Source organism: Phoxinus phoxinus, assembly GCF_949152265.1.
Source record: "Phoxinus phoxinus genome assembly, chromosome: 1".
In the NCBI taxonomy this organism is placed as follows: domain Eukaryota; kingdom Metazoa; phylum Chordata; class Actinopteri; order Cypriniformes; family Leuciscidae; genus Phoxinus; species Phoxinus phoxinus.
The window spans coordinates 34,625,292-34,647,983 of record NC_136876.1 but is presented as its reverse complement, the minus strand read 5'-3'; the positions used below and the strand labels follow the sequence as shown (position 1 = coordinate 34,647,983).

The following is a 22,692-nucleotide window of genomic DNA, read 5'->3' as shown; positions in this document are numbered from 1 at the left end:
CTAAACAATTGTAATGGAATCCAAACTACCAGGACTGATCATAAAATCACTTTATACACAGGTCGCATCGATTCCGCTCGCGGCATAACCCAGGTAAGCGCTCAGCCCCCGCTCTCTCGCGTTTTACAAACCTCCTCTGGCAGCGTTACGCAGGATCACACTTGCTGCTATTAGGCCCTTAAATCATCATGAAGGTGAGCTGTTTATGTACACATCAGTTCGGAGCCTCTGATGCCTGCCAAGCCATTTCAGTCTTTGCATATTTAATAATTAAAAGTCCATCAAGGCGGGCCGCTCTGACCTTTTAAAGCCGCCACTGACATCTGTGAAGGGTGCCTTTATTTCCCAGATGCAGCCCAGCCCGGATCCGCAGCCAGGTGTCAGGGTGCAGACAGCGATGTAATGCATCCTCATCAGCGGCCGCCAATCTCCATCCCTCGCGAACCCCCTCCCCACCCAAGCATCCGTGGACTTTTGATGGATCTCTTTATGCTAATCTGCACTTAATCATGAAACAGCAAAAATAGAATCAAGCAATATAACACGTCAATATTTTTCGCCGCGGAAGCGCAGACAGCTCTCTTGTTCCTACTTCTGCTGTATTTATTTATTAATTTATTTGTCTACTTGCAAACGTCTCTGAGACTTGAAGATCTTTTGTAGGGATCTGTCTTGGAAATAGGTAATGACTGTGGCGCTTGCACTCGCGGCGTGTAGGAAGACGCTACAGGTCCCGCGGAGCTGAAAAACTAATCATAAGTTTCAAAGCATCCCGAGTCGTGCTCAGCCTCTCAAGGGCTTCTTCGCGGTGGTCACGCCTGAGCAGAAAATCTCTTATACAGCAGTGATGTGTAATTGAGGATGTCATCAATTAATCAAAAAAACGAGGGAGGGGAAATACTATGCATGATGAGTAGGAGTCAGGGCTGGAGATATGCAATCCATGCCTGCTTTCATCTGCGGAAATAAAAAGACAACAATTCCATCCAGCCTACGTGGAGTCGTGGATTATCAAAGCGCCATGTTCTCCATGCCTTAAAGAGGCACAGAGAAACTGGCACCTGAATTAATTGACAGTGATACACATCTGCCACTAAGTGTCTTTCCTGCAAACTTTGGATTGATGGATGAAGTGTGACGAGTTCTAATTAATCATTAGCGCAATAGCAGCAGCTCTGATATCAGTCCACAACTGCCTGAATCAGATAAACTCTTCTTAAAGGTATACTTCACTCAAAAATGACATTTTGCCACCGTTTACTTACTCTCATGAAATTCCCAGCCTGTATGACTTTGTTTTCTGTTGAACACTATATTTAAAAGAAAATGCTAGTTGTTTTTTCCATACAATTACTGAGGCACAGAGGGCATGAAGCCATCAAAGTATCTTAAAAGACCAAAATTGATGTTGTCTATTAAAACATTTCCTCTCCAGTGAGATATTTACCACTGTGACGAACTTGAAAATCGAATCAGTCTGATTTGTTTATTAAACAAATATTCCTATTTTTGTAAAATTGATCAAATGATTGGTTCTTTAAAAAGAGACAAATCAAAATAATGTGTTTTCTCCTGGGATGACCCTTCAGAAATCATTCTTCTAATGGTGCTCAAGAAACATTTTTTTTGTGTGTGTGTGTGTGCGATACGTCATTTGAACTATTTTTATGATACCGTTATGAGACTTCTATGCTCCTTTTGTGTCCTTTTTCAGTGAACTGTTCCTTTTCACTTTTTCCAGTGTTTCCCAAGTCTGGGTCTCAACAAACAGCTTCCTCACTTAGACACTAGCCTGTAGGTTTATTCCCACCAACAGCGGTATTTCTGTCTGTAATGACCCTTACCGCTCATTGATTCTCAGCTTGTGTCAGAATGAGGGATCAGGTACATTGAAAACGCTCAGGGCTCCATGAAATTCGTCCACGCCAGACGCGTCCCAGTCAAACCCATGGCGCAATGAGTTCATGGAAAAGCTGGTTTTATGTAACCCAATATACATCAGTTAAGCACTAATTAAAATGCTGTCACTCTATTGCGATAGTGGAATTTGTTAGTGTACCAGACTAATTGTCAATAATGGTTTAACATAGCTGTATTTCATTCGCTTTGTTACTCTCCACAGAGCCATAACATTGGAGAACCAGCTAGTGGTGCTTGCCACCGCTGCGGCGGACGCCGGGAGGTACTACGTCCAAGCTGTTAATGAGAAGAATGGAGAAAACAAGACAAGCCCATCCATCTACCTGAATGTGGCAGGTAAGTTGAGGGGCGATGCATTTCACTAGATCATTTCTATTACCCTGCAGCTAATGTCACATGGCCAGTCATTGATGCAGCCGAGACAGAACTATCGACCAGACGTGGGAATTATGGCTTTCTTTTGGTCCTCTCCCTCTTTTGTTTTTGCCCACGTGTTGTAGGCACAGTTTAACACGCTAGTTTCAGAAGCACTCGCAGGCCGGCATGCAGATGCAAGGTACCTGTAATTCCCATTCCCTCAGGGGGCCGCTTAATGTGGTGCATTCATCAGAGAGGAAGGCCATCCGTGGAATGACACAGAGAATCTGTTTGTTCTAGTGACACACTTGGATTTGCTAGCTGAACGTTGTTTGCTTGCTGTTGTCGTTGCTGCTTTGGCAGGTGCTACTGAGCATCGCCTGCTTTCACAATGCTAATACACACATCCCATTCATGCATATACAGCCACTGACAGCCCGTGAGAGGAGGCAAAAGATGCTGAGCCTTCTCAAAAATGTATTTAATATGAAAGTTGCAACAGAATTGATACAATTTATTGTACGATTTATTTCTTGTTTTAATCAGTGAACCTACTAATGTGCATTACTCGTATTTGGTGCTGTTTTTTATCATGCTGACAGCATGCATGCTTTTCTCGTTAGTTATGACCAATCAAAATGAATGTTCCACTGACACTGTCATTTGGTTCTATCCAAAAAGATCAAAGGAAGTAGAAATTAAATTAGCCTGCAGTAGAAATAACCAGTCGTTATCAGAGTACCCTTTCAAACCAATTAGCTCTTCACTATTGCTTCAGTGCGTCATTACGCCTGCTTGTGGTTAATGCAACAGGTGAAGAGAGGCTTTTAAAATAAAATTAAAATTAAGCCAAATTAATAAGAGTTCTCGGTTACACTTTATTTTAAGGTGACATTGTTACACTGTAATTGTGTATTTAAGTACTAAGTAATGATAAGCATCTATAGATGCATGTATACATGTACTTACTATAGGGTTAAGGGTGGGATTAGAGTTTGGTTGAGGGTTAGTTGCATGTAATTATGCATAATTTACTGTTATTACTATGGTAAGTACATGTAACATATTATGTAACAAGGACACTGTAAAATAAAGTGTTACCGAGTTCTCAACCGAATGAAAGACTGAACAACGTGGCCATTTAACTGATATAAATGTTTCATAATGAAGGAGCATGGGTTAGAGGTAGATTGAGTCCATTCAAGATACACTACCGTTCAAATGTCTGGGGTTAGTACATTGTTTTTTTGTTGAGTTTTTGAAAGAAGTCTCTTATGCTCACCAAGGCTGCATTTATTTGATTTAAATGTTATTTGATTTTTCAGGATTCTTTGATGTATAGAAGGTTTAAAAGAACATTATTTTATTTATTTTTTCCCGTTTATTTTGAAATTTTTTCCACCATTGCATAAATTAAATAGTCAAAATGTGCTTTTTACTATTTTGTCTTGCTTTTCAAATAAAAAATCAATTACAAAACTATACAATTTAGAAATATTTATAAAACATTGAACATTTAAAAATATTTATTTAACAATGAACATTTTGTTTACATTCCAGCAGACATTATATCAACAAAGCACAATATAACAAAATAAATAAATTGTTAAACTAATCATTTTTTATTTAACCATCTTTGAGCTTATATTAGGCCAATAACTAACTGCTGAAAGAATGTAACGTTTGTATGCCTACAACAAAAAAGTGCATCTTTTGTTGCTTGATTAACATTAAAATGACACAGACATGTATTTAAGGCTGCTGTCATTATAAGATCAAATGCTTGGATCTACCGGTACAGTATACTGACTCATATCCGGTTTTCACCGTAAGCCATACAGTCGGTTAAGCCATAACCGACTGTATCTTACGTGAGATACTCCACATTATGGGCAGTTTGACTGACACCTATGTGTCAGTATTTCACCATTCAGGCGCAAAGAGAAGTGAATTCGGGATTGCGCGCTGTCTGAGAGAGCTCTTCTGGTGCGCATGATTCAGCCCGATACAACATTAGTTATTTTTTCACAACTTACTACGCATAATTTATAACTTGATACTCTTTTTGAAGATTCTTGTTAAACACACGCGTCCCTGACTTGATCTCCGCGCTGACTTGAATTACACTAATAGTGCTGTTACCTAAGTTTTTTAAGGTGCACCCCTCAATAATTTAGCAGAACAGTGTTTTTTTTTTGTTTTTTTTCGTCTTTCTCTGACACTTTAAAACGCTTCCACACTGACGACATGTTTGCTGGATTCATAAAGTGTGAGCTGCGTGCAGCTGCCTCTCACTCTATGCTGGCTGCCATTTGATTGCGTAATCAAAAACGTCATTGTTCTGTAAAATTTAAAATCTTTTCACTTGTTCAGCCGAATACCAATTCTTTATATTTTCGGCCGAATCATTTCGGTTGCCGAACATTCCCTAATTTCCTGTTTGGTGCCCCATTTCATAGTCAGTTTGTAGTCCCAAGGTGGCGGATGAGAGCTGGATCCAAATGCAGTGTGTATAAAAAACCATGGAACAGAACTGAAGATACCTCCATACGTGGACAAGGCCTGAAAATAAACACAGGAAACATGAAGGATACAACAGATGGATCTTCCACTGCCTTGCTTACTCAACTTACTCAAATATCTAATGATATAAATCATGATAAATTATATATTTCTAAAATGCAATTATATATAGTTCATACTCTTTATCATGTACAGAAATGGACCATAGTGAACATATTATTTAGACAGTTTGTGAACCCTGGTTTAATATAACTTTCAAAACAGTCCAGTACAAATGTTACTGTCACTCGGCAGCTTTCACAGTTGTTAGGCGACAAGTACAGTCCTCCCCTCCGTAGGCCATCCCATTTAACAACGCTCAGTCCGACCTTCACGGCATTCGCAGTCTGAGTACTTTGAAGGATGCAGCCTTTGGATCTCTCATATCAAGACAAGCTCATCTGTGAATGTGATCATAATTATTAAAATCAAAACTTATTTAGGGATGCAAAATATTTTAGTACCATATTCAATGTGGGAGATTATCGGCTAAAATAATGTAGATGTGTTTTTTGTTTTTTTTTATCGGTATCCAATGACATTGTACAAATGTAATTGTATAAATATAGAACAATAATGGACATTTAATTTTGCTCATTTCCCCAATAAAAAAAAAAATTACACTTAGACTTTATCTAATGCTCACTTTGAATTTATCTTTAAAAACAATAATTCAACAACACTTTTAAATGTAATTTTTAGCAAATCTCAAAATGCATTCATACTGTACATTATGATCTTGTGATGCATAAATACATGTGTAGCATTTAGAATGACTGATTTTAGTTTTTAGTGTTTATTTTACATTTATTTAGCATGGGATTGTAATATCAACCATTGATTGGTTAGTGACCATAAGATAACAAAATAATATACAGCTTATTGGTAACGTCCAGAATTTTAATGTTGGTGCATCTATAAACCTTTGGTGAGTGGCAGTGATTCCCTCACAGCCTGTAGTGGATTACGCCATTGACCTTGGGGAAATGGCAGCGAGCTAGAATTTGATGTGAGATGAAGGAACTTTGAACTAGCATTATTTTTTCAAAACCAGATGAAACCAACTTGATGATTTGAAGAGTGTAAATGAGCAGAAGGCTGGAGGCCGCTAATAAAGAGAGACTGGCGCTGAGATTCTATACCAACTGCAGAGTTAATAATTCAATTGAATTATGAGTTTTAATATCCTGATGAATGGAGTGCATTTAAAATAGCTCCAGTAAAAGCCTTTAGCGTGGTTCTCTCTTCATTTGCTCTTCAACAGCTTCGGTTTGCAGATTATCACATCAGATGATTGGTGTTGGATTTGTGAATGCGGTACAGATAACATACAATTGTGTTGATCATAATGAGCTTGTATCCATGTGTATAGCTCTGTCACAGCCAGGGATTTGTTAGGTTGGGATGATATTCTTTTTCCGCTGTGGAAATTAAGCAGTTATTTAATTTCCCCATTGAAGTGCTAATTCCTCTGATATTTGAGGAACAATAGCGCCGAGCCCAGATGAAGGGGTCTATCATCATGTGACTGCACTGTGGCATTTATGCCAAAAGTCTCATTCTACACATAGCGTTCTCAGGAAGTAAACAAGGAACGACAGAGACGAGGAAATAAAGAGTATCCGTTGGGGAGTGTCATCCCCCCCTCACTCCCTCCGAAACCCTTTTTAGTTACACTTACATACGGAAGATGAAAGCTCCTACTGCCCTTAATGTGCGTTAAGTACAATTCAAATGTCAAGACTGCCCTTGTGGCATTTCCTGCTTTTCAAAAATTACCCAGCATTCACCTCAGAGCTGCACGGCAAGTGCTATGAACGAAGCAAAGAAAAATAACCTTTCTGAAGAACCATGACCTTGGTCTTATTGCAATTAGCTGTACTAGCTTGCTAAGACAACCGTCAAATCTATAACCCTCCGTATGAGCAATAGTAACAGAGGGATTGAGATTTGAACACACCACCAATCCTAAGTAGTAAATATAATATGTCAATGTTTTTATTGTTCATCAGCTGGAAAAATTCTGAAAGTGATTCCAACAATATTGTTCCTCTGCGTCATTATCGTTATATCTGTTGTCCATGGTGTGAACGGGCCTTCAAGCCAGTAAGTAAAACACATTAGCAACCCACACAACATGGCGGCTAGTTTGAGAGTTTATTCTTTGATTTATTGTTCATATTCTATTCAGAGGCTTTTTTCTCCCTCATTGGATGGCACAAAAAACTGACAACAATTGCAGAAGAGTCCCTTACGATTGTGATCATCCATCCAATCATAAATGAATTATTTTGCACCACAGTGAAAAGCTTTAGTCAGATGTGACATGGATTCCATTTGGTGGCGTCTCCCTCAGGCTCGATGGTGTCGCACTTTCATTATCCCTCACACCTGGCTTTAGAAAGGTCAGCCTGGTTGAAAAAGCCACCTCGGAGTATGTGATCAAGGCTGATTAATTGATAACGCTCAAGAGTGTGGGAGTATCAAGAGCGGGGTGTGATTTCAATCAGCCGATGTAAAGGGTCGCCAGTGGCATGTGTGGAGAGCTGAGAGAGAAAATATTATTGTAATCTAACACGACAACAATATGCTTAAAACTGAGAAGTTTTTCCTTTGAGTTTTTCACGTACAGATGACACCATTGTCAAAACGATCCCCATTCACACGGATACGCGAAAACGACTAAAATCACTGTATTCTGCTGCCAGGCCATTAGATGGTGATGAAACATAGACTGAACAAGTAATACACGTGCATGACGTCATCGTCTTCAGAGATTCACATTTTAGTTGTTTACACGGAGACCATTTTGCACCGTTTTCAAAAGTTTGCGTTTTCAAACACCCAAAAGGCCGTTGTAAAGGAACTGCCAAAACGCATAAAAAGTTTTTAGTTGAAAACTGTGTTGTGTAAACAGCCCCATACTGATGCATTTTGATTCTTCTCAAAATATTCTGTATCATCATCCACAAAGATTCATAATTTTTTTTTATTAATTATTAATAATTTTGTTTATTTATTACCCTTTTTTGGTTCAGTGTGCCAGATCAAATATATTTAATTATGGCTAATATGCTGAATCTTTTCACAGATGCACTGAGAATGATTTAGGAATTGCATTGTGACTCTCTAAAACGAATCAAATCTTGAAGGGCTTAACGATTCTTACACCTGCCCTTTAGCAGTGGCTGAATTTATTGGACCATATTGTCTTATAAACGTGTGGACGTGGTTCCTCTGTAACAGATGATTTATCTGCATGCGGTCTGCCTGTCGTTCTCCCTGGCAAAGGCAGCATTTTAACTCTCATGGCAGCTTGATTTATTCGAAAGGAAATAGGCTTCGACTAACCAGCTCAGTCATTATTTGCCGTTACTAATGATCTCATTTGGAGGCAACCGTGTGCTTGGTTCTGTTTCATTTCTCCTGGCTGAAATAATAATCCACCATTTTAAAACAGAGCTGGCACTTCAGCAGAGATGTGTCCATTGTTTGATGTTTCAGTGTGGTTAAATGAAATTGAGTCTCACCATCGAGATATGCATTTATGCAGGTGGCTTTCCAGGCTTGCTTTCATAGAACTTGGCAAACTTGTGCTCTGGATTCATAAAAATACATTACACAGTAATGTAATAACTAAACAGCAACATTCCCAGATAGCATATCAATGAAACAATGTTGACTCAGTGTTGATGCAAATTTTGCAAAAAAATTGAATACAATTTTTTTTTACAAAAATAATCATTGGTAATATTGTTGAATCAACGTTACACTATGATGTTGAATCTACTGTACATCACTGAAATTAACAAAAAATAATCTTTGGTAATATGGTTTGATCAATGTTACAATGTGATGTTGATTCTAAATACATTTTGTTGAAACACTGAAACTACAACTGAAAAGGAAACAATGTTGCCATCTGATGTACATCAGAATTCACAACAAATTCCTGACCGTGTCAAAATTTTGTGAAAACATTAAAAAATATAAATCACACCTTTGCAACAGTCAATTTATTTTATTCAATTATATTAAAAGATCATTCTTTAAAAAAGAAAGGGGGAGAAATAGGACAAAAGCATTTCAACCTTTGAAAATAAAATTGGCTTCAGAAGTCTGATGTCATAACTACAGGTGGTCCAACGGTTCAGGTAAAAATATGTCTTACATCAGAGACTATTGCCTCTTTTCCTTTGGGTTCTCTGAAATCTGAAAAAGAAAGCATTGTTACTCAATAACAAATCAACTCAGTTGTCATACATACAGTTAAGGTAAAACTCGAAGAATTAGAATATCGTGCAAAAGTTAATTTATTTCAGTAATTCAACTTAAAAGGTGAAACTTCCAGGCAGGTGTGTTGGAGCTAAACTCTTCATGAAGAGGAACAAACACCTCTGAGCTATAGCCATGAACTATATCTCAGTTCTTTTTCTGTGAAACTACATAGTAGGCTTGCTACGATAGTCGGTGTTACCGGTGTTACATGGTGTTCAGTCACAACACCGGTTTCATCACTTGCCCACCGCGGCACCGCAAAAAAAAAAAAACAAGTTTAAAGCCTTAAATATTTAACGCAATTGACTAGCGTTGATCACGCTCTTATTAATGTGAATGCTTTTAAACCGTTCAAGCGCGACAAGACTAAAGAGACCGCGCTGTAAGTCCTGCCTATTACACACACACACACACACACACACACACACACAAACCACAGAAAGGACGCGCATCAGTCGCCTATCGAGTTATCTTTCGGTCTTGAACAAACCATAACACACAAATTATGCCAAAATGTCCGTTTTGTCGAGTGTCCTCATAAGAGCAGTCTTACATGATTTAAATAAAGTCTAAAATAGAGATTTGTGAGAAAATGGGACGTGTATGCGTCAGATCGCGTCTCTGTCAGCAGCGGCCGGTCTTAAAGTGTCATTAATGTTAATCAAAGAACAAAGGTAAGAGAGCAAATTACTCACGGCGCCATGAGGATTATTTTACGGGTAGCCTAATAATCATGAATGCACTCCACTATCTTTTAACACATCTCCAGCGAACGGCTTCTTCACGCAAAAGAAAAACTCATGAAGCGCAGTGAAATTCAGCGCCCTATGTGGCGATTCCTGATGGATCGAGGTTGTTCGTTAACTTCATTTTATATGTGCAATTCACACGAGCTCTCAGCGCATACGAGAATGCTGCGAGTAGTCAAACTTTATTAATGAAATAGAAAATCAGAGGGAATCATTTCTGTAATGTTTTAATTATTTATTTATTTATTTTTACACCGGTTGGCCGGTCACACGGCTTTCATAGTTTTCAGTTACGTGACTGGTGCGGAGACCTGGAGTGTTATTGACTTTTTTTATTTAGTTTTATTCATATTTTGAATGTTTATTTTTATTTTATTTTTTTTACATCGCCCATTCGATGAAACCGATATTACCGGTGTTGTCACAAGTCGATTAACCGGTGGGAGAATAGTATCACCGTCACATCTCTACTACATAGTATTCAAGTAACAAGTTAATCTTGTAAGAGCTTAGGTTTTTTCAATGAAAATTTCAGGGATAGTTCAGCCGAAATGAAAATTCTGTCATCATTTACTCACCCTCAAGTTGTTCCAAACCTGTATGAGTTTCTTTCTTCTGCTGAACACAAAATAAGATCTTTTAGAGAATGTCTGTAACCAGAAAGTTGACGGTGCCTAATGATTTCCATAGTAGGAAATACATACCATGGAAGTCATCAACTGTCTGGTTACCAACATTTTTCACTCTTATCTTCTTTTGTGTTCAGCAGAAGAAATAAATTCATACAGGTTTGGAACAACTTCAGGGTGAGTAAATGATGACAGAATTTTCATTTTGGGCTGTTGAAGCTGCAGAGTCACCTTATGTAGACCTTAATCTCTTTACAAAATAGTTATGTCAGTCACTTTCTTAATAAACACCTGATGTTTTTTGTTATTGTGTTTCGGTGAAAACAAGCTAAACTGAATGGAAAACAGTTACATTTCTCAAATTGAATACAGATTCTGGAATATGAATGATTACCTGATTAAGCAGTGATAAGGCACAGGATATCATCAAGTCCCAGGTCAGGTGATTATGCTGTTGACAACAACTCAGTGTATAATCAATGTCAGCATTATCAGGAGGGTGATTCTCTCTTTTTTTTTATTGTTCATCTTCATCTGCCTTCACTCCAACTAAAGGAGCAATGTGCTCTGCATGCAAGCACTGACAGATACAAGACATGGACTATGCAGTGTAACATTCTTGCTCATGTTCATGTCTCCTGCACTTCAAGATATTTGTTACGTTAGAACTTTATTCAGGAAATTCCTAATAAACTTTACTAAAGCAAGATGCATTTTTTAAGAATGTAGAAACATAGATGCTTTATTCAAACACTTTAATAACTTTTTAATCTATCTGGGTAACAACACAAATCAAACGCAAATAAGCACGCAAAACAAAGGAACAGAGAAATAAGGTAGATGCACCATTGTTTGAAACTGTGCTAGAGAAGTCATGTAAGAATGTCAGGTTCAAACTGACTTTGTTGCTTCAACAAACAAGACTTCTGTATAGGATGCATCTATGTTTTCTCTCTAATGAGGAAGCATTCGACTACTGAGAAGTGCACATGCAAAACCAAAATGGGCCCACCCCTAAACCAATCCCCCAGTGGATTAGAGCAAATCGGGTAAAGCGGTTGAAAATGCCCATTGTGGTTTTAAAACGCCCCACTGATTGAGAAACACCCACTAGTGTTCTGCAGAGATGCTTGCCTGAATGATCGTGTTCTCATCAACTACACATCACTGTTAGTTCAATGTCACTGTCTCCACATGTGTGCTGTTGGCTTTCATCAAAATTTCAATGCTGATCCAACACACATTAAACATTGAAATGTCAATCTCAAACAAAATGATGATTTGGATCAAAACTCCATGCTATCTGGGTTATGTTGCCCTTATTTTGACCACCTTTTTAGGAATAATCACGTAAAAAATGCACTGTGTTGTTTTCCAGTAAAGCATTCTTAAAACAAGACAAACTTACTTGAAAAGCTAAATTCTCTGAAAACAATCTTTTTCAATTTAATGTACATTGTTTTGAGGATGTAAGATATTTGTAAATATTCTGGAAAACTAGACAAGAATATTGAGTAAGAAATTGCTATTTATTAAAAAGATGCAATTAGGAATTGTTTCATTTAATACAGAACATTATCGGTTTGCCTATACTTTTTTTATGCTAATTCAATTGTTTTGTTATCTTAGCAACATACTCGCATTAAACTCTTCTACACTAGCGGAGCTCTGTCTGTGTGATGCACATCACTCTGCAATAGTTTCTGCCTACGTAGACCATTTCACAGCAGTCACTTATGAGGGTTCATGATGTTTAGGATGCTGCTGTTTATGTAGGCAGTGAACTGCAGGAGAGCTCAGTCTCAACAACACAGACAGCTGTGGTAGGTTTTTTGTATTTTATTTCTCCTCTTCCTATGAATTTCATTTTCAGAGTGAAGATGCTTTGCCTTCTGACTTGAACAGCGCTGCTCTGTTATGTGAGCAGATATTAAATTCATAGTGGACACAGGGAATCTGGGTGTAGTGGTCTGCTCAGATATCCCATGGGTACCTGAAAACGCCTTTCAAGGAAAGCTTACTGTGTTCTAAGCCTAGCTGCCTTTCATCATTTTGGATTTGTGAAAATAAGAGAAAGCCAAGGCGGGAAAATCAATCGCGGTTTCATTCTCAAAATGTCTGTTTGTACACAAGCATCAAAGCTGTACTTTAACTGTCCTTTGCATCTATCTATCTATCTATCTATCTATCTATCTATCTATCTATCTATCTATCTATCTATCTATCTATCTATCTATCTATCTATCTATCTATCTATCTATCTATCTATCTATCTATCTATCTATCTATCTATCTATCTATCTATCTATCTATCTATCTATCTATCTATCTATCTAATCCATATATAATCATATATCTCGGCCAACATTTCAGAATTTAATCGTAATATATAATCATATATCTCGGTCAACATTTCAGAATTGAATCGTAATTTTAAAGGATTTCTTGATTCAATTCTGAGTGACACACAACCCCAGTATGCATATTGTGCATAATATGCCAATACATTTTTGTGTGTGCATCAAATACACAACTTATTACATTATTACCAGAATATGCTTTGTACAACAGAGTGTACTACTACATACTGGATACTGCATCCCACAATGCAGTGCTCTCAACTTGACCTTCCATTTACAGTGTGACGAATGAACTAGAAGTACTATCCATGATTCATTATTTGATTGGACTGCCAAAAGAGTTCTTTCTTTCTCTCTTTCTTTCTTTCTTTCTTTCTTTCTTTCTTTCTTTCTTTCTTTCTTTCTTTCTTTCTTTCTTTCTTTCTTTCTTTCTTTCTTTCTTTCTTTCTTTCTTTCTTTCTTTCTTTCTTTCTTTCTTTCTTTTCTTTTCTTTTCTTTTAAGCTGCCCCTGATGTAAAATAACAGGTCACCTGTGAGCCTGAAAAGAGCAGCTCTGTAAAAAAAAAGTGCTCCCTTCAGGCCAGCAGAATATAATAACATTTCAACAATGTTTTGAATGAGCAGCTACCGTTGCTGCAGGGACACATTTATGCCAAGCTCAGTCAGAGCTATGTGATAAACACTTCCACCTGCAGCTATCATTTGCAAGTCAGGTTCCTGCGCAGTTCTCATCCTGCAAGGGAGCCGAGGCCTTGGGTGAACACTAACTGAAGAATCGACGGATATCGACACGACTCAAAGTTTGACAGGAACAGCAGGACCATCAGGGGAGGACACAGGATTGAATGCAGAATGTTCTGAGAATGGCGTCGTTAAGATTTAATGAACACCTCCATAAATTTTTATCATACCCTTCGTGCTGGCAGATTACATTCAAACAAAAGCTGCTTTCCGGTGCCGTAAGCTTACCCAAGAGACTAAATATGATTAAAGCCGAGCCTCCTTCCCCACGTTATCTACTCTACTTTTTTTTTGCGCTTATTGTTATTATCGCCTTCATCCCACCAGAATATCCTCTCCGCACACCTCCCACCCCACTTTCACCGTCTGATTTCCTTGAGGAATTTCAAATTAGCTCCGCCGCTCCAATGTGGGTTTCATCCCTGACACTCAGCACCTTGTTTAATTGGCTATATCTTAAACAAATAGGTCCCCTGGGAGATCGTGTTTAGTTTCTAATATCTTAGATTTGATAACTTGTCACCTGTAATTTGAGGCGAGATTGATAGGAGGCGACAGCGGGCGCTTTGAGGCGCTCTGATGGACCGGCTGCTGGAAAAATCTGCCGTTTCTCCTCATTAGCGTGTGAAAGACGCACCGGGGTTTGGTGCTCGCAACAACTCTTGACGGAGAAATAATAAGATGCCTGTCAGATTTTCAGATAGTGGATGTTTATAGGTTTGGCGGCACTTAACCTTTTAAGATGATAACACACTCGATTATGGGAGGCAAATCACAACAGTCTTATCTGTCAAACGCTGGCCCATCTTTGTGTTCTTGACAAGATTTGCTCAATGTCATTGTTATTTTTGATAGTTTGCCTGAAGTAATGGGGGATGAAAATCAAAAGTAGAGAAGAATGCATTAGAAATGCCCCACAGGGCCCAGCCTCAATTTCCTCTTCGATTACAGCATCGTCTGGACTTAATGTGCTACCAAAAAAATGAATAGGCTCACTACTTCAAAGTTGGAGAGAGGACAACATTATCAGCATCCTAAACATAGCCTTTTTGCTAATAGCATTTTCAGCAAGCCAGATGTATCTTTATGAGATGGACATTAGAGTGCTTTTAATGATGATGCAGGATTTAAAGGGATAGTTCACCAAAAGAAATGTAGCTTGCTATATTTTAATATATTTTCTTTTTTCTTTTTAACTGTTTTCTGCAATCCTCTTTGTATTGGTGGGCCTTAAGGGCGGCATAGTGTTAATGAGCAGCGTTGGTTGTACAACATTTAAAAAAAAAGTATAAAAAAAATGAAGTACATAGGTTATATAATTATATTGTCTCTTAGAGTTCAGACAACACTTTAAAATAGTCTAAATAAAACCCATATATGTAATAGGGAGTGATTTTTGAGAAGATCACACATTCTAATTTTAATGTACTTGGATAAGACAACAATACAACACACATTCCTGTCTCTTATTAAAACAAATATTTTTGTATATACTACTCAGTAATGAATTTATCACAATATTTGGAATTTCTAATTTCATATTTTCCCATTAGAGCCTAGAAATCTTTTCATTTGCATACAATTATTTTTATTCTCTCTCTCTCTCTCTCTCTTTTTTTTAATTTCTCTAATAAGTAACTTTTGTAGTTTTGCAGTTATAATTAATAGCTTACCAACCGTGTGGTTGCAGTAATTACCAGTTGGAAAACCATTCCATTGTTTTGTAATTGCACCATCATTAACAACCACAGTTTTGTGTCTCCTAGTTTTTGGCCCCAGGAAACAGACTAAGGTTCTGTTTAACAGCAAGACATAGTCATAGACATGCATTGCTTTAATATAATTGTGTTTTAAATAGAACTTTAAACTCGCAAGCGGATATGCACAGCACAGCGAGCAGCGCCGCGTGCTTGTGAGTGCGTGCATTTGAATACAATCCAACACAACGCACTGTATATGTCACTGGCAAGCAGAAAAATAATAACAATACTAATAAAATTCTCTTCATGCATACAAATAGGAATGAGAGTAAACATGTTTATATTAACAGCTGCATATACTTGACAAGGATGACAAGCTGTGCCCGAAAATTCAGATACTGAGCAGTTTTTTTCCCCCTGCCAGCATTGGAAATATCAGGTGTATTTTGGGAAAATAAGCAAAGGAGACATCACTTCTAAATATGAGACACTTCCACCGTTTCAGCTAGCAGGTCTGTCCTCGGGTATCAGCGTGACGGCATGTGTTTCCGCTAGTATTCATGGTAGCACAGCTTTATGGTCAGCGTGAGTTAGTCAAGTCACTCTCTTGTCAGCTTGTCAGTCAAATTTGCTAAAGTATCACTGGAAGTAGGTCATGGAAGTACAGTGGTTAAGTCTGTTTACAGGGAAGTCTGCGTGTTTTGTTTCCTGCACCCCAACAAACACTGCATGTAAATGAGCGTGTTCATGCGGGCAGATGCATCTGAGATATCTCCTTTATGAAACTCCAGCGTGGCGCGATTGTGATGTAAAAATAAACAGCCACCTCTTTTTGCACGAATCACACTGCGTTCAGGGCCCTCTCCCGGCTTTCATTGTAGCAGTGCAGAGCCTCAAAGTGTCGCTGCAATCATTTTTGTATATCCACAGTAGCATTCTATTTCATGGATTACAAACAGATGGCAGAGGCATTGAAGTGGAGTGTTTGCATATGCAAAGAGCATCATTCTAACATCACAATGGAACTGGGAGGAATATATACCGATATATATACCGATATATATATATGGATATGCCTCCCTTCCGTGTGTGTGTGTGTGTGTGTGTGTGTGTGTGTGTGTGTGTGTGTGTGTGTGTGTGTTGTTCAGGCGGCATTCAGATGGCTTATTGTGTGTCTGAAAGATGCGCCTGGAAGCAATGATAACAAACTTTTCATTCTCAAAAAAAAAAAAAAAAAACAGTAATGCTATTCCCCGGTAATAACTTTTTTAGTGCCGTCTAACCTCTTTATGCCAGTATTTGCAAAAAGTCTGCCTTGGCGATATACGGAGGAGAACACAATGAACACAATCTCATTTCATTGTGGACATATTATTTGTGTTGTGGTTGTAATATCAAATCCTAGAAGATTGGCCAGTGTTTTAAAGGGATAGTTTAGAATTCTGTGAAAATAAAATTATGTCATCATTTACTCACCTTCATGTCGTTTGAAACCTAATTGACACTATTTCTTTTGTGAAACACAAAATGAGATGAGTAGAAAAACTATTAAACGATCAAGCTTCAAGAATGTTAAAAAAAAGTTCAGAATAGTACGATAACAGTAGTCCTATGACTTCAGCACTATATTTTGAGTCATCCAAAGCTGTTTGATAGATTTTGTGAGGAAAATGTAAGTTTGATGTTTTCTGAAAATCTCCCCAGTACAGTATATACAGTATATATCAGATGTGGAATTTATAAAAGAGCTGCGGCAAAGAAGAATGATTTTAAATGAATAGTGCCTTAAAGTGATAGTTAACGCAAAAATGAAAGTTATGTCATCATTTATTTACCCTCATGTCATTCCAAAACTGTATGACATACTTTCTTCTGCAGAACATAAAAGAATATATTTGAATTTTGGTAACCAAAAAAGTTGTACCTTTTTTGTAATCATTGACTTATATTGTACAAACAAAAAGCTTTGTGACTTTTGTGTTTCACTGTCATATAGGAAGACAGAAGGGAAATGACAAGAATTAAAAATTTTGTGTAAACTATCCTTTTTAATTGATTTATTTTTCTTTACACAAAGCTATAATATGGCTTCAGAGCAGTTGGATTATTTGACAACTCTTATGCTCATTCTCTTATGCAACTCCCTGCTTTTTGTCATTTTTGGAGGTACTGAAGCGCATGGAATTTCATTGCATGGGAAACAGCACTTGGACATTCTGCTAAACATCTCTTCTTGTGTTTCACAAAAGAAAGTAGCCTAAGTCATACAGGCTTGGAAGGATATGAGGGGGAGAAAATTATGATAGAATTGCCATTTTGGGTGGGATGATCCTTTAATACAGTTTGTTGTCTTGTGTAAAAAAGCGCTCTTATCTTGTGTCATAGTGCAATAACTTCACACTCTCTTATTGACTGGTCAGTGTGGCCAAAACTCCTTGGCAAACAGAGGCATAATGGGCGGTCAGAGAATCACTCTGCTCCTCTCTTTTATGTTTTCCAATGTGTATTCTTAAGATGATGCTTATCATTCTTCATTCTGTCCATCTATATGACTTACCTCTGAAGCAAATGGCCGAAAGCCATTTTGTGATGCTGTCTGAACAATGGATGTTAATGCTGTGACTATAAAGGAGCACTTACCGAAATGCTGTTGGCATTTGCCATTGCATTTCAACCCAAGGCCAAAGGAATCATAAAAATATATGCAGAGGGTATCTAGAGCCACTGATGACTCCGAATTCCTGGAATGACTGCCGGATTGGACTGGCATTTCGTGACAGCTCAAATATGCTAATTGAGATGGGTTATTTTTCACACATTTGTTGAGCTTGGAGCATTTAGGCTGTTGTAATATTAGTGTGGGATGAGGCTACACAGCGCCATTAGTGCAATTAAAGCACAATTAACTTTAGCATGAGAATGAGGGGGTTCGCTTGCTCATTTAAAAGACATAGAGGGCGTTTGGGAGGATTACAACAACCCTGTCATGGTCTTCATGCCAAGAATGATTTATGTTTGAGGAAAACTCATTCTTATATGAAAAGAAGGTTATGGGGGAATTATGCAGAGATAATTAAAACCAGTCTTGAAGTCATTTAGAGGAAATTTCACTTTGATATATGAAAACCATGGTACTAACTGTTTGATGACCATACTCATGGGAAAGCTACTGTAAACATTCAAAACGATTATTTTTTTTTAGTAAAAAATTTCATTCTGTCATCATTTACTCACCCTCATGTCAGTAAAAACTACGGTTGGGTATCGTACCGGTGCTAAATCGATACTTTTAATACGGTACCTAAACGGTGCCTGAACCGATGCTTAAAAAAAAGAGCCACAAAACGACGGTGGATGACATTAAAGAACGTCCGTTTTATTGAATTTTTTTTTTTAATTTAACAATATATTCAAAGTTTAAAGTATACTTATATAAAAATATGGGTAAATACAAAACACAACAAATTTACATAATAAATTCACAATAAAACCTAAGCCACCCAACACAACTACAATAATGTAACACTAAATAACAGTTACAGTACTACTAATAGGCATTAGTAGAGGAATGCAAGCAACCACTTATTCACGTTTTTTATTCGTGTTTAGAATATGCGTTCTGATTCGGTTTGGTACATATTGGCACCGGGTTTCGGTACCCAACCTTATTTCAAACGCATAAGACTTCCATGAAACCTGAGAGATTTCTGTCCCTCCATTGAAAGTCCAGTACCAAAACTTTGATGCTTTGAAAAGTTAATAAAGAGAACATAAAGTAAATTCACAAGAATCAAACTGTTTAATCCAAGTCTTCTGAAGAGACAAGATTACTTGGCGTAGGCCCCATCCGTAACTCGTATTCTGAGAGTACGGAATCTGCATATACTGCCTGAAGACGAAGGCAGGGGCGCAGCCGACCCCCTGCGAAGTAAGGAAGGGGGCCATCTGGTGGTGGTGGGGGGGAAGGAGGAAGAGGACATCCTGGCGTCTTCAGGATGGGGGTGAGGGCCCGACATAGTGGTGTTGGGGAGGATGGAGGAAAGGTCCCGTCTTGGTGGTGGTTGGGGAGGATGGAGGTGGTTGAAGCGACAGCATCTGCGAACTCAGACATGTGAAAGTACCACCGTTTTATACTGGGCTATTAGGATATGATTGGATAGATGAGAAGGTAATAAGTGACGTGAATGATTGAGTCTTCCTGGCATAACTTGTGCTAGGCTTCATTACCTTTCAGTAACTCAACTTTTAATAACTCAAGTCACTTTCAAGTGCACCAACTTGTTTCACTAACCTGCACCCTCACTTAACCCTAACAGGCTACTACTACTATACTTACTGGTTGTAGACATCTAGTTGCAAATTAATGAGAGATAGTTGACAGTTGCAAAGTTACTTAGTTAATAGAATGTCAAAAGTTGACTATTAAGAGTAACCATACAGTATCCTGAGCTGTAAAACCGTGTGCTTTATGTTATATAAAAACCTGGCGGTGTCACTTTTTTTTATTACATACCAAAAAGTAGATTGTTAGTTGGAAAGATATACTGTTGTGAAAACAGTTGAACTGATGTATTACCTCTGAAAACAATTTACTTAGTTTCTCTCTTATCACTGCATGCACAATGATCTTCACATAGTACTCCGATGTACTTCAAAGTATACCATGGTATTACCATCGTACATATCCTAAAGTCCAAAAAATGGAATGCAATGATACTATTTCCCCCACTTTTAAAAGTATCCTCTGCAGAGGAGTTCTATCTGGCTTTTAAAATCCATTTTACATTTAAATAGTTTTAAAAGTAAGAGTATTTTCCTGACAAACAGCAGTCCTTCTTTTTAATTTACCTGGAGGGAGCTGGGGATCGCTTTGAAGAGAAAGCAAAGAGAAACAAATTTTCCCTGACTTTCATTTTTTGTCACAGTGTCTGGTTTGTGTATTCCTGGTGTCCACTAGATGTCCTCTTCCCCACGGTGTCATCCACATTCTCACTACATTTCCCATGATCCTGTCTGTCACTTAGTGTTCATTATGTTCAGCTGTTTCTTGTCACCTTAATTAGCCCTTGTGTGTATATATACCCTGTCAGTTTCAGTGTTTGTCACGGAGTCCTTGTTTAATGTCCCTACACTTCCGTTCTTGTTGTTCGTGTGTTCTTGTATTCTTGGGATTGTCTTTGTTGGATTTTGACCTTTGCCTGGACTGACTGTGAGTACGGATTACCCTTAATAAAGTATACTGCAATTGGATCCTCTCTCTCCTGTGTGTGTTCCGTGACAGAAGGACTCCGTCACAATGCAAGGATCCAGCGGTATGTGTTCCAACTTCTCTTCCCCAGCCATCGAGCGGGAGAGGAGGGATTGTTTTGAGGGGACCCGCCTAGCCATTTTTCGTGGGACCCGGGGAGGTCACAGAGGAGGAGGTGGTCGAGAACAAGGCCAACACCACCCTCCACCTTGGCCCCCCTTCGTCCCTGGACTGGTGAGGGACGGATTAGAGCCACCATCTCGCCATCGCGGGCGGAGAAGGGGAAGACGCACGTCTGCCCAGCCAGAGTTTGTTCACGTCCCGTCTGCCCAGCCAGAGTTTGTTCACGTCCCGTCTGCCCAGCCAGAGTTTGTTCACGTCCCGTCTGCCCAGCCAGAGTTTGTTCACGTCCCGTCTGCCCAGCCAGAGGTTGTTCACGTCACGTCTGCCCAGTCAGAGACTGTTCACGTCACAACTGCCCAGTCGGAGACTGTTCACGTCCCGTCTGCCCAGTTTGAGACTGGTCTAGAGATGCCCATTTGTGGGGCCGCCAAGGGTATGTTGGACTATTTGGAGCGTCTGGCTCGGATCCTGGACATGCCAGTGTCTGCTGTTCCTGAGTCAGAGCCAGTGTCTGCTGTTCCTGAGTCGGAGCCAGTGTCTGCTGTTCCTGAGTCGGAGCCAGTGTCTGCTGTTCCTGAGTCGGAGCCAGTGTCTGCTGTTCCGATTTCGGTGGTCCGGAGACGGAGGAGGAGAAGGAGAGGAGCCTCTTCATCGGGTCGTCTGGTGGGTTCTAACCCAGAGACCAGCCCGGAGGTAACTGCCATCCCTGCCGCGCCGCCCGAGCTGCTCGCCCTGCCGGCCCCGCCCGAGCTGCTAGCCCTGCCGGCCCCGCCCGAGCTGCTAGCCCTGCCGGCCCCGCCCGAGCTGCTCGCCCTGCCGGCCCCGCCCGAGCTGCTCGCCCTGCCGGCCCCGCCCGAGCTGCTCGCCCTGCCGGCCCCGCCCGAGCTGCTCGCCCTGCCGGGACCGTCCCAGTTACTCGCCCTGGTTCCTGAGCCGGTGGTGCCTGTTGCAGTTCCTGAGCCGGTGGTGCCTGTTGCAGTTCCTGAGCCGGTGGTGCCTGTTGCAGTTCCTGAGCCGGTGGTGTCTGTTGCAGTTCCTGAGCCGGTGGTGTCTGTTGCAGTTCCTGAGCCGGTGGTGTCTGTTGCAGTTCCTGAGCCGGTGGTGTCTGTTGCAGTTCCTGAGCCGGTGGTGTCTGTTGCAGTTCCTGAGCCGGTGGTGTCTGTTGCAGTTCCTGAGCCGGTGGTGTCTGTTGCAGTTCCTGAGCCAGGGTCTGTCTCTGTTCCGCCTTGGTCTTCGCCGCCATGGCCGCCCGAGTGGTCGTCTCCGCCGTGGCCACCCGAGGGGTCTTCACCGCCCTGGCCGCCAGATGGACTGTCGTCTCCGCCCTGGCCGCCAGATGGACTGTCGTCTCCGCCCTGGCCGCCAGATGGACTGTCGTCTCCGCCCTGGCCGCCAGATGGACTGTCGTCTCCGCCCTGGCCGCCCGATGGACTGTCTGCTTCACCACGGCCGCCGGTTATATTGTCATCCCCTGTTCCTGTTCCCCTTCATGGTCCTGGCCCTCCATCCCTCCCCCTGATCCTCCACCATTCTACCTCCCGCCTGGACTCTTGTTTTGTTTTTGTTTTTTTGTGGGTCTTGGAGCGTCTGGTAGCCGCTCCGTAGAGGGGGGGTTATGTCACAGTGTCTGGTTTGTGTATTCCTGGTGTCCACTAGATGTCCTCTTCCCCACGGTGTCATCCACATTCTCACTACATTTCCCATGATCCTGTCTGTCACTTAGTGTTCATTATGTTCAGCTGTTTCTTGTCACCTTAATTAGCCCTTGTGTGTATATATACCCTGTCAGTTTCAGTGTTTGTCACGGAGTCCTTGTTTAATGTCCCTACACTTCCGTTCTTGTTGTTCGTGTGTTCTTGTATTCTTGGGATTGTCTTTGTTGGATTTTGACCTTTGCCTGGACTGACTGTGAGTACGGATTACCCTTAATAAAGTATACTGCAATTGGATCCTCTCTCTCCTGTGTGTGTTCCGTGACATTTTTCCTGTGCGGTCATAAAATGGGACAAAAACGATAGGCTTTCT

At 40.0% G+C, this 22,692-nt stretch overlaps 1 protein-coding gene across 3 annotated transcripts in view; it reads left to right on the top strand.

The window, feature by feature from the left end:
* Positions 1-22,692, top strand: part of sdk1a (sidekick cell adhesion molecule 1a) — a 353,385-nt gene that overhangs the window by 192,905 nt on the left and 137,788 nt on the right. For all 3 annotated transcript variants that reach the window (XM_079625487.1, XM_079625486.1, XM_079625485.1), the window contains exon 5: positions 2,123-2,256. In XM_079625487.1, coding sequence (XP_079481613.1) covers positions 2,123-2,256 — 134 coding nt within the window. The remainder of the gene's footprint in view (positions 1-2,122; positions 2,257-22,692) is intronic.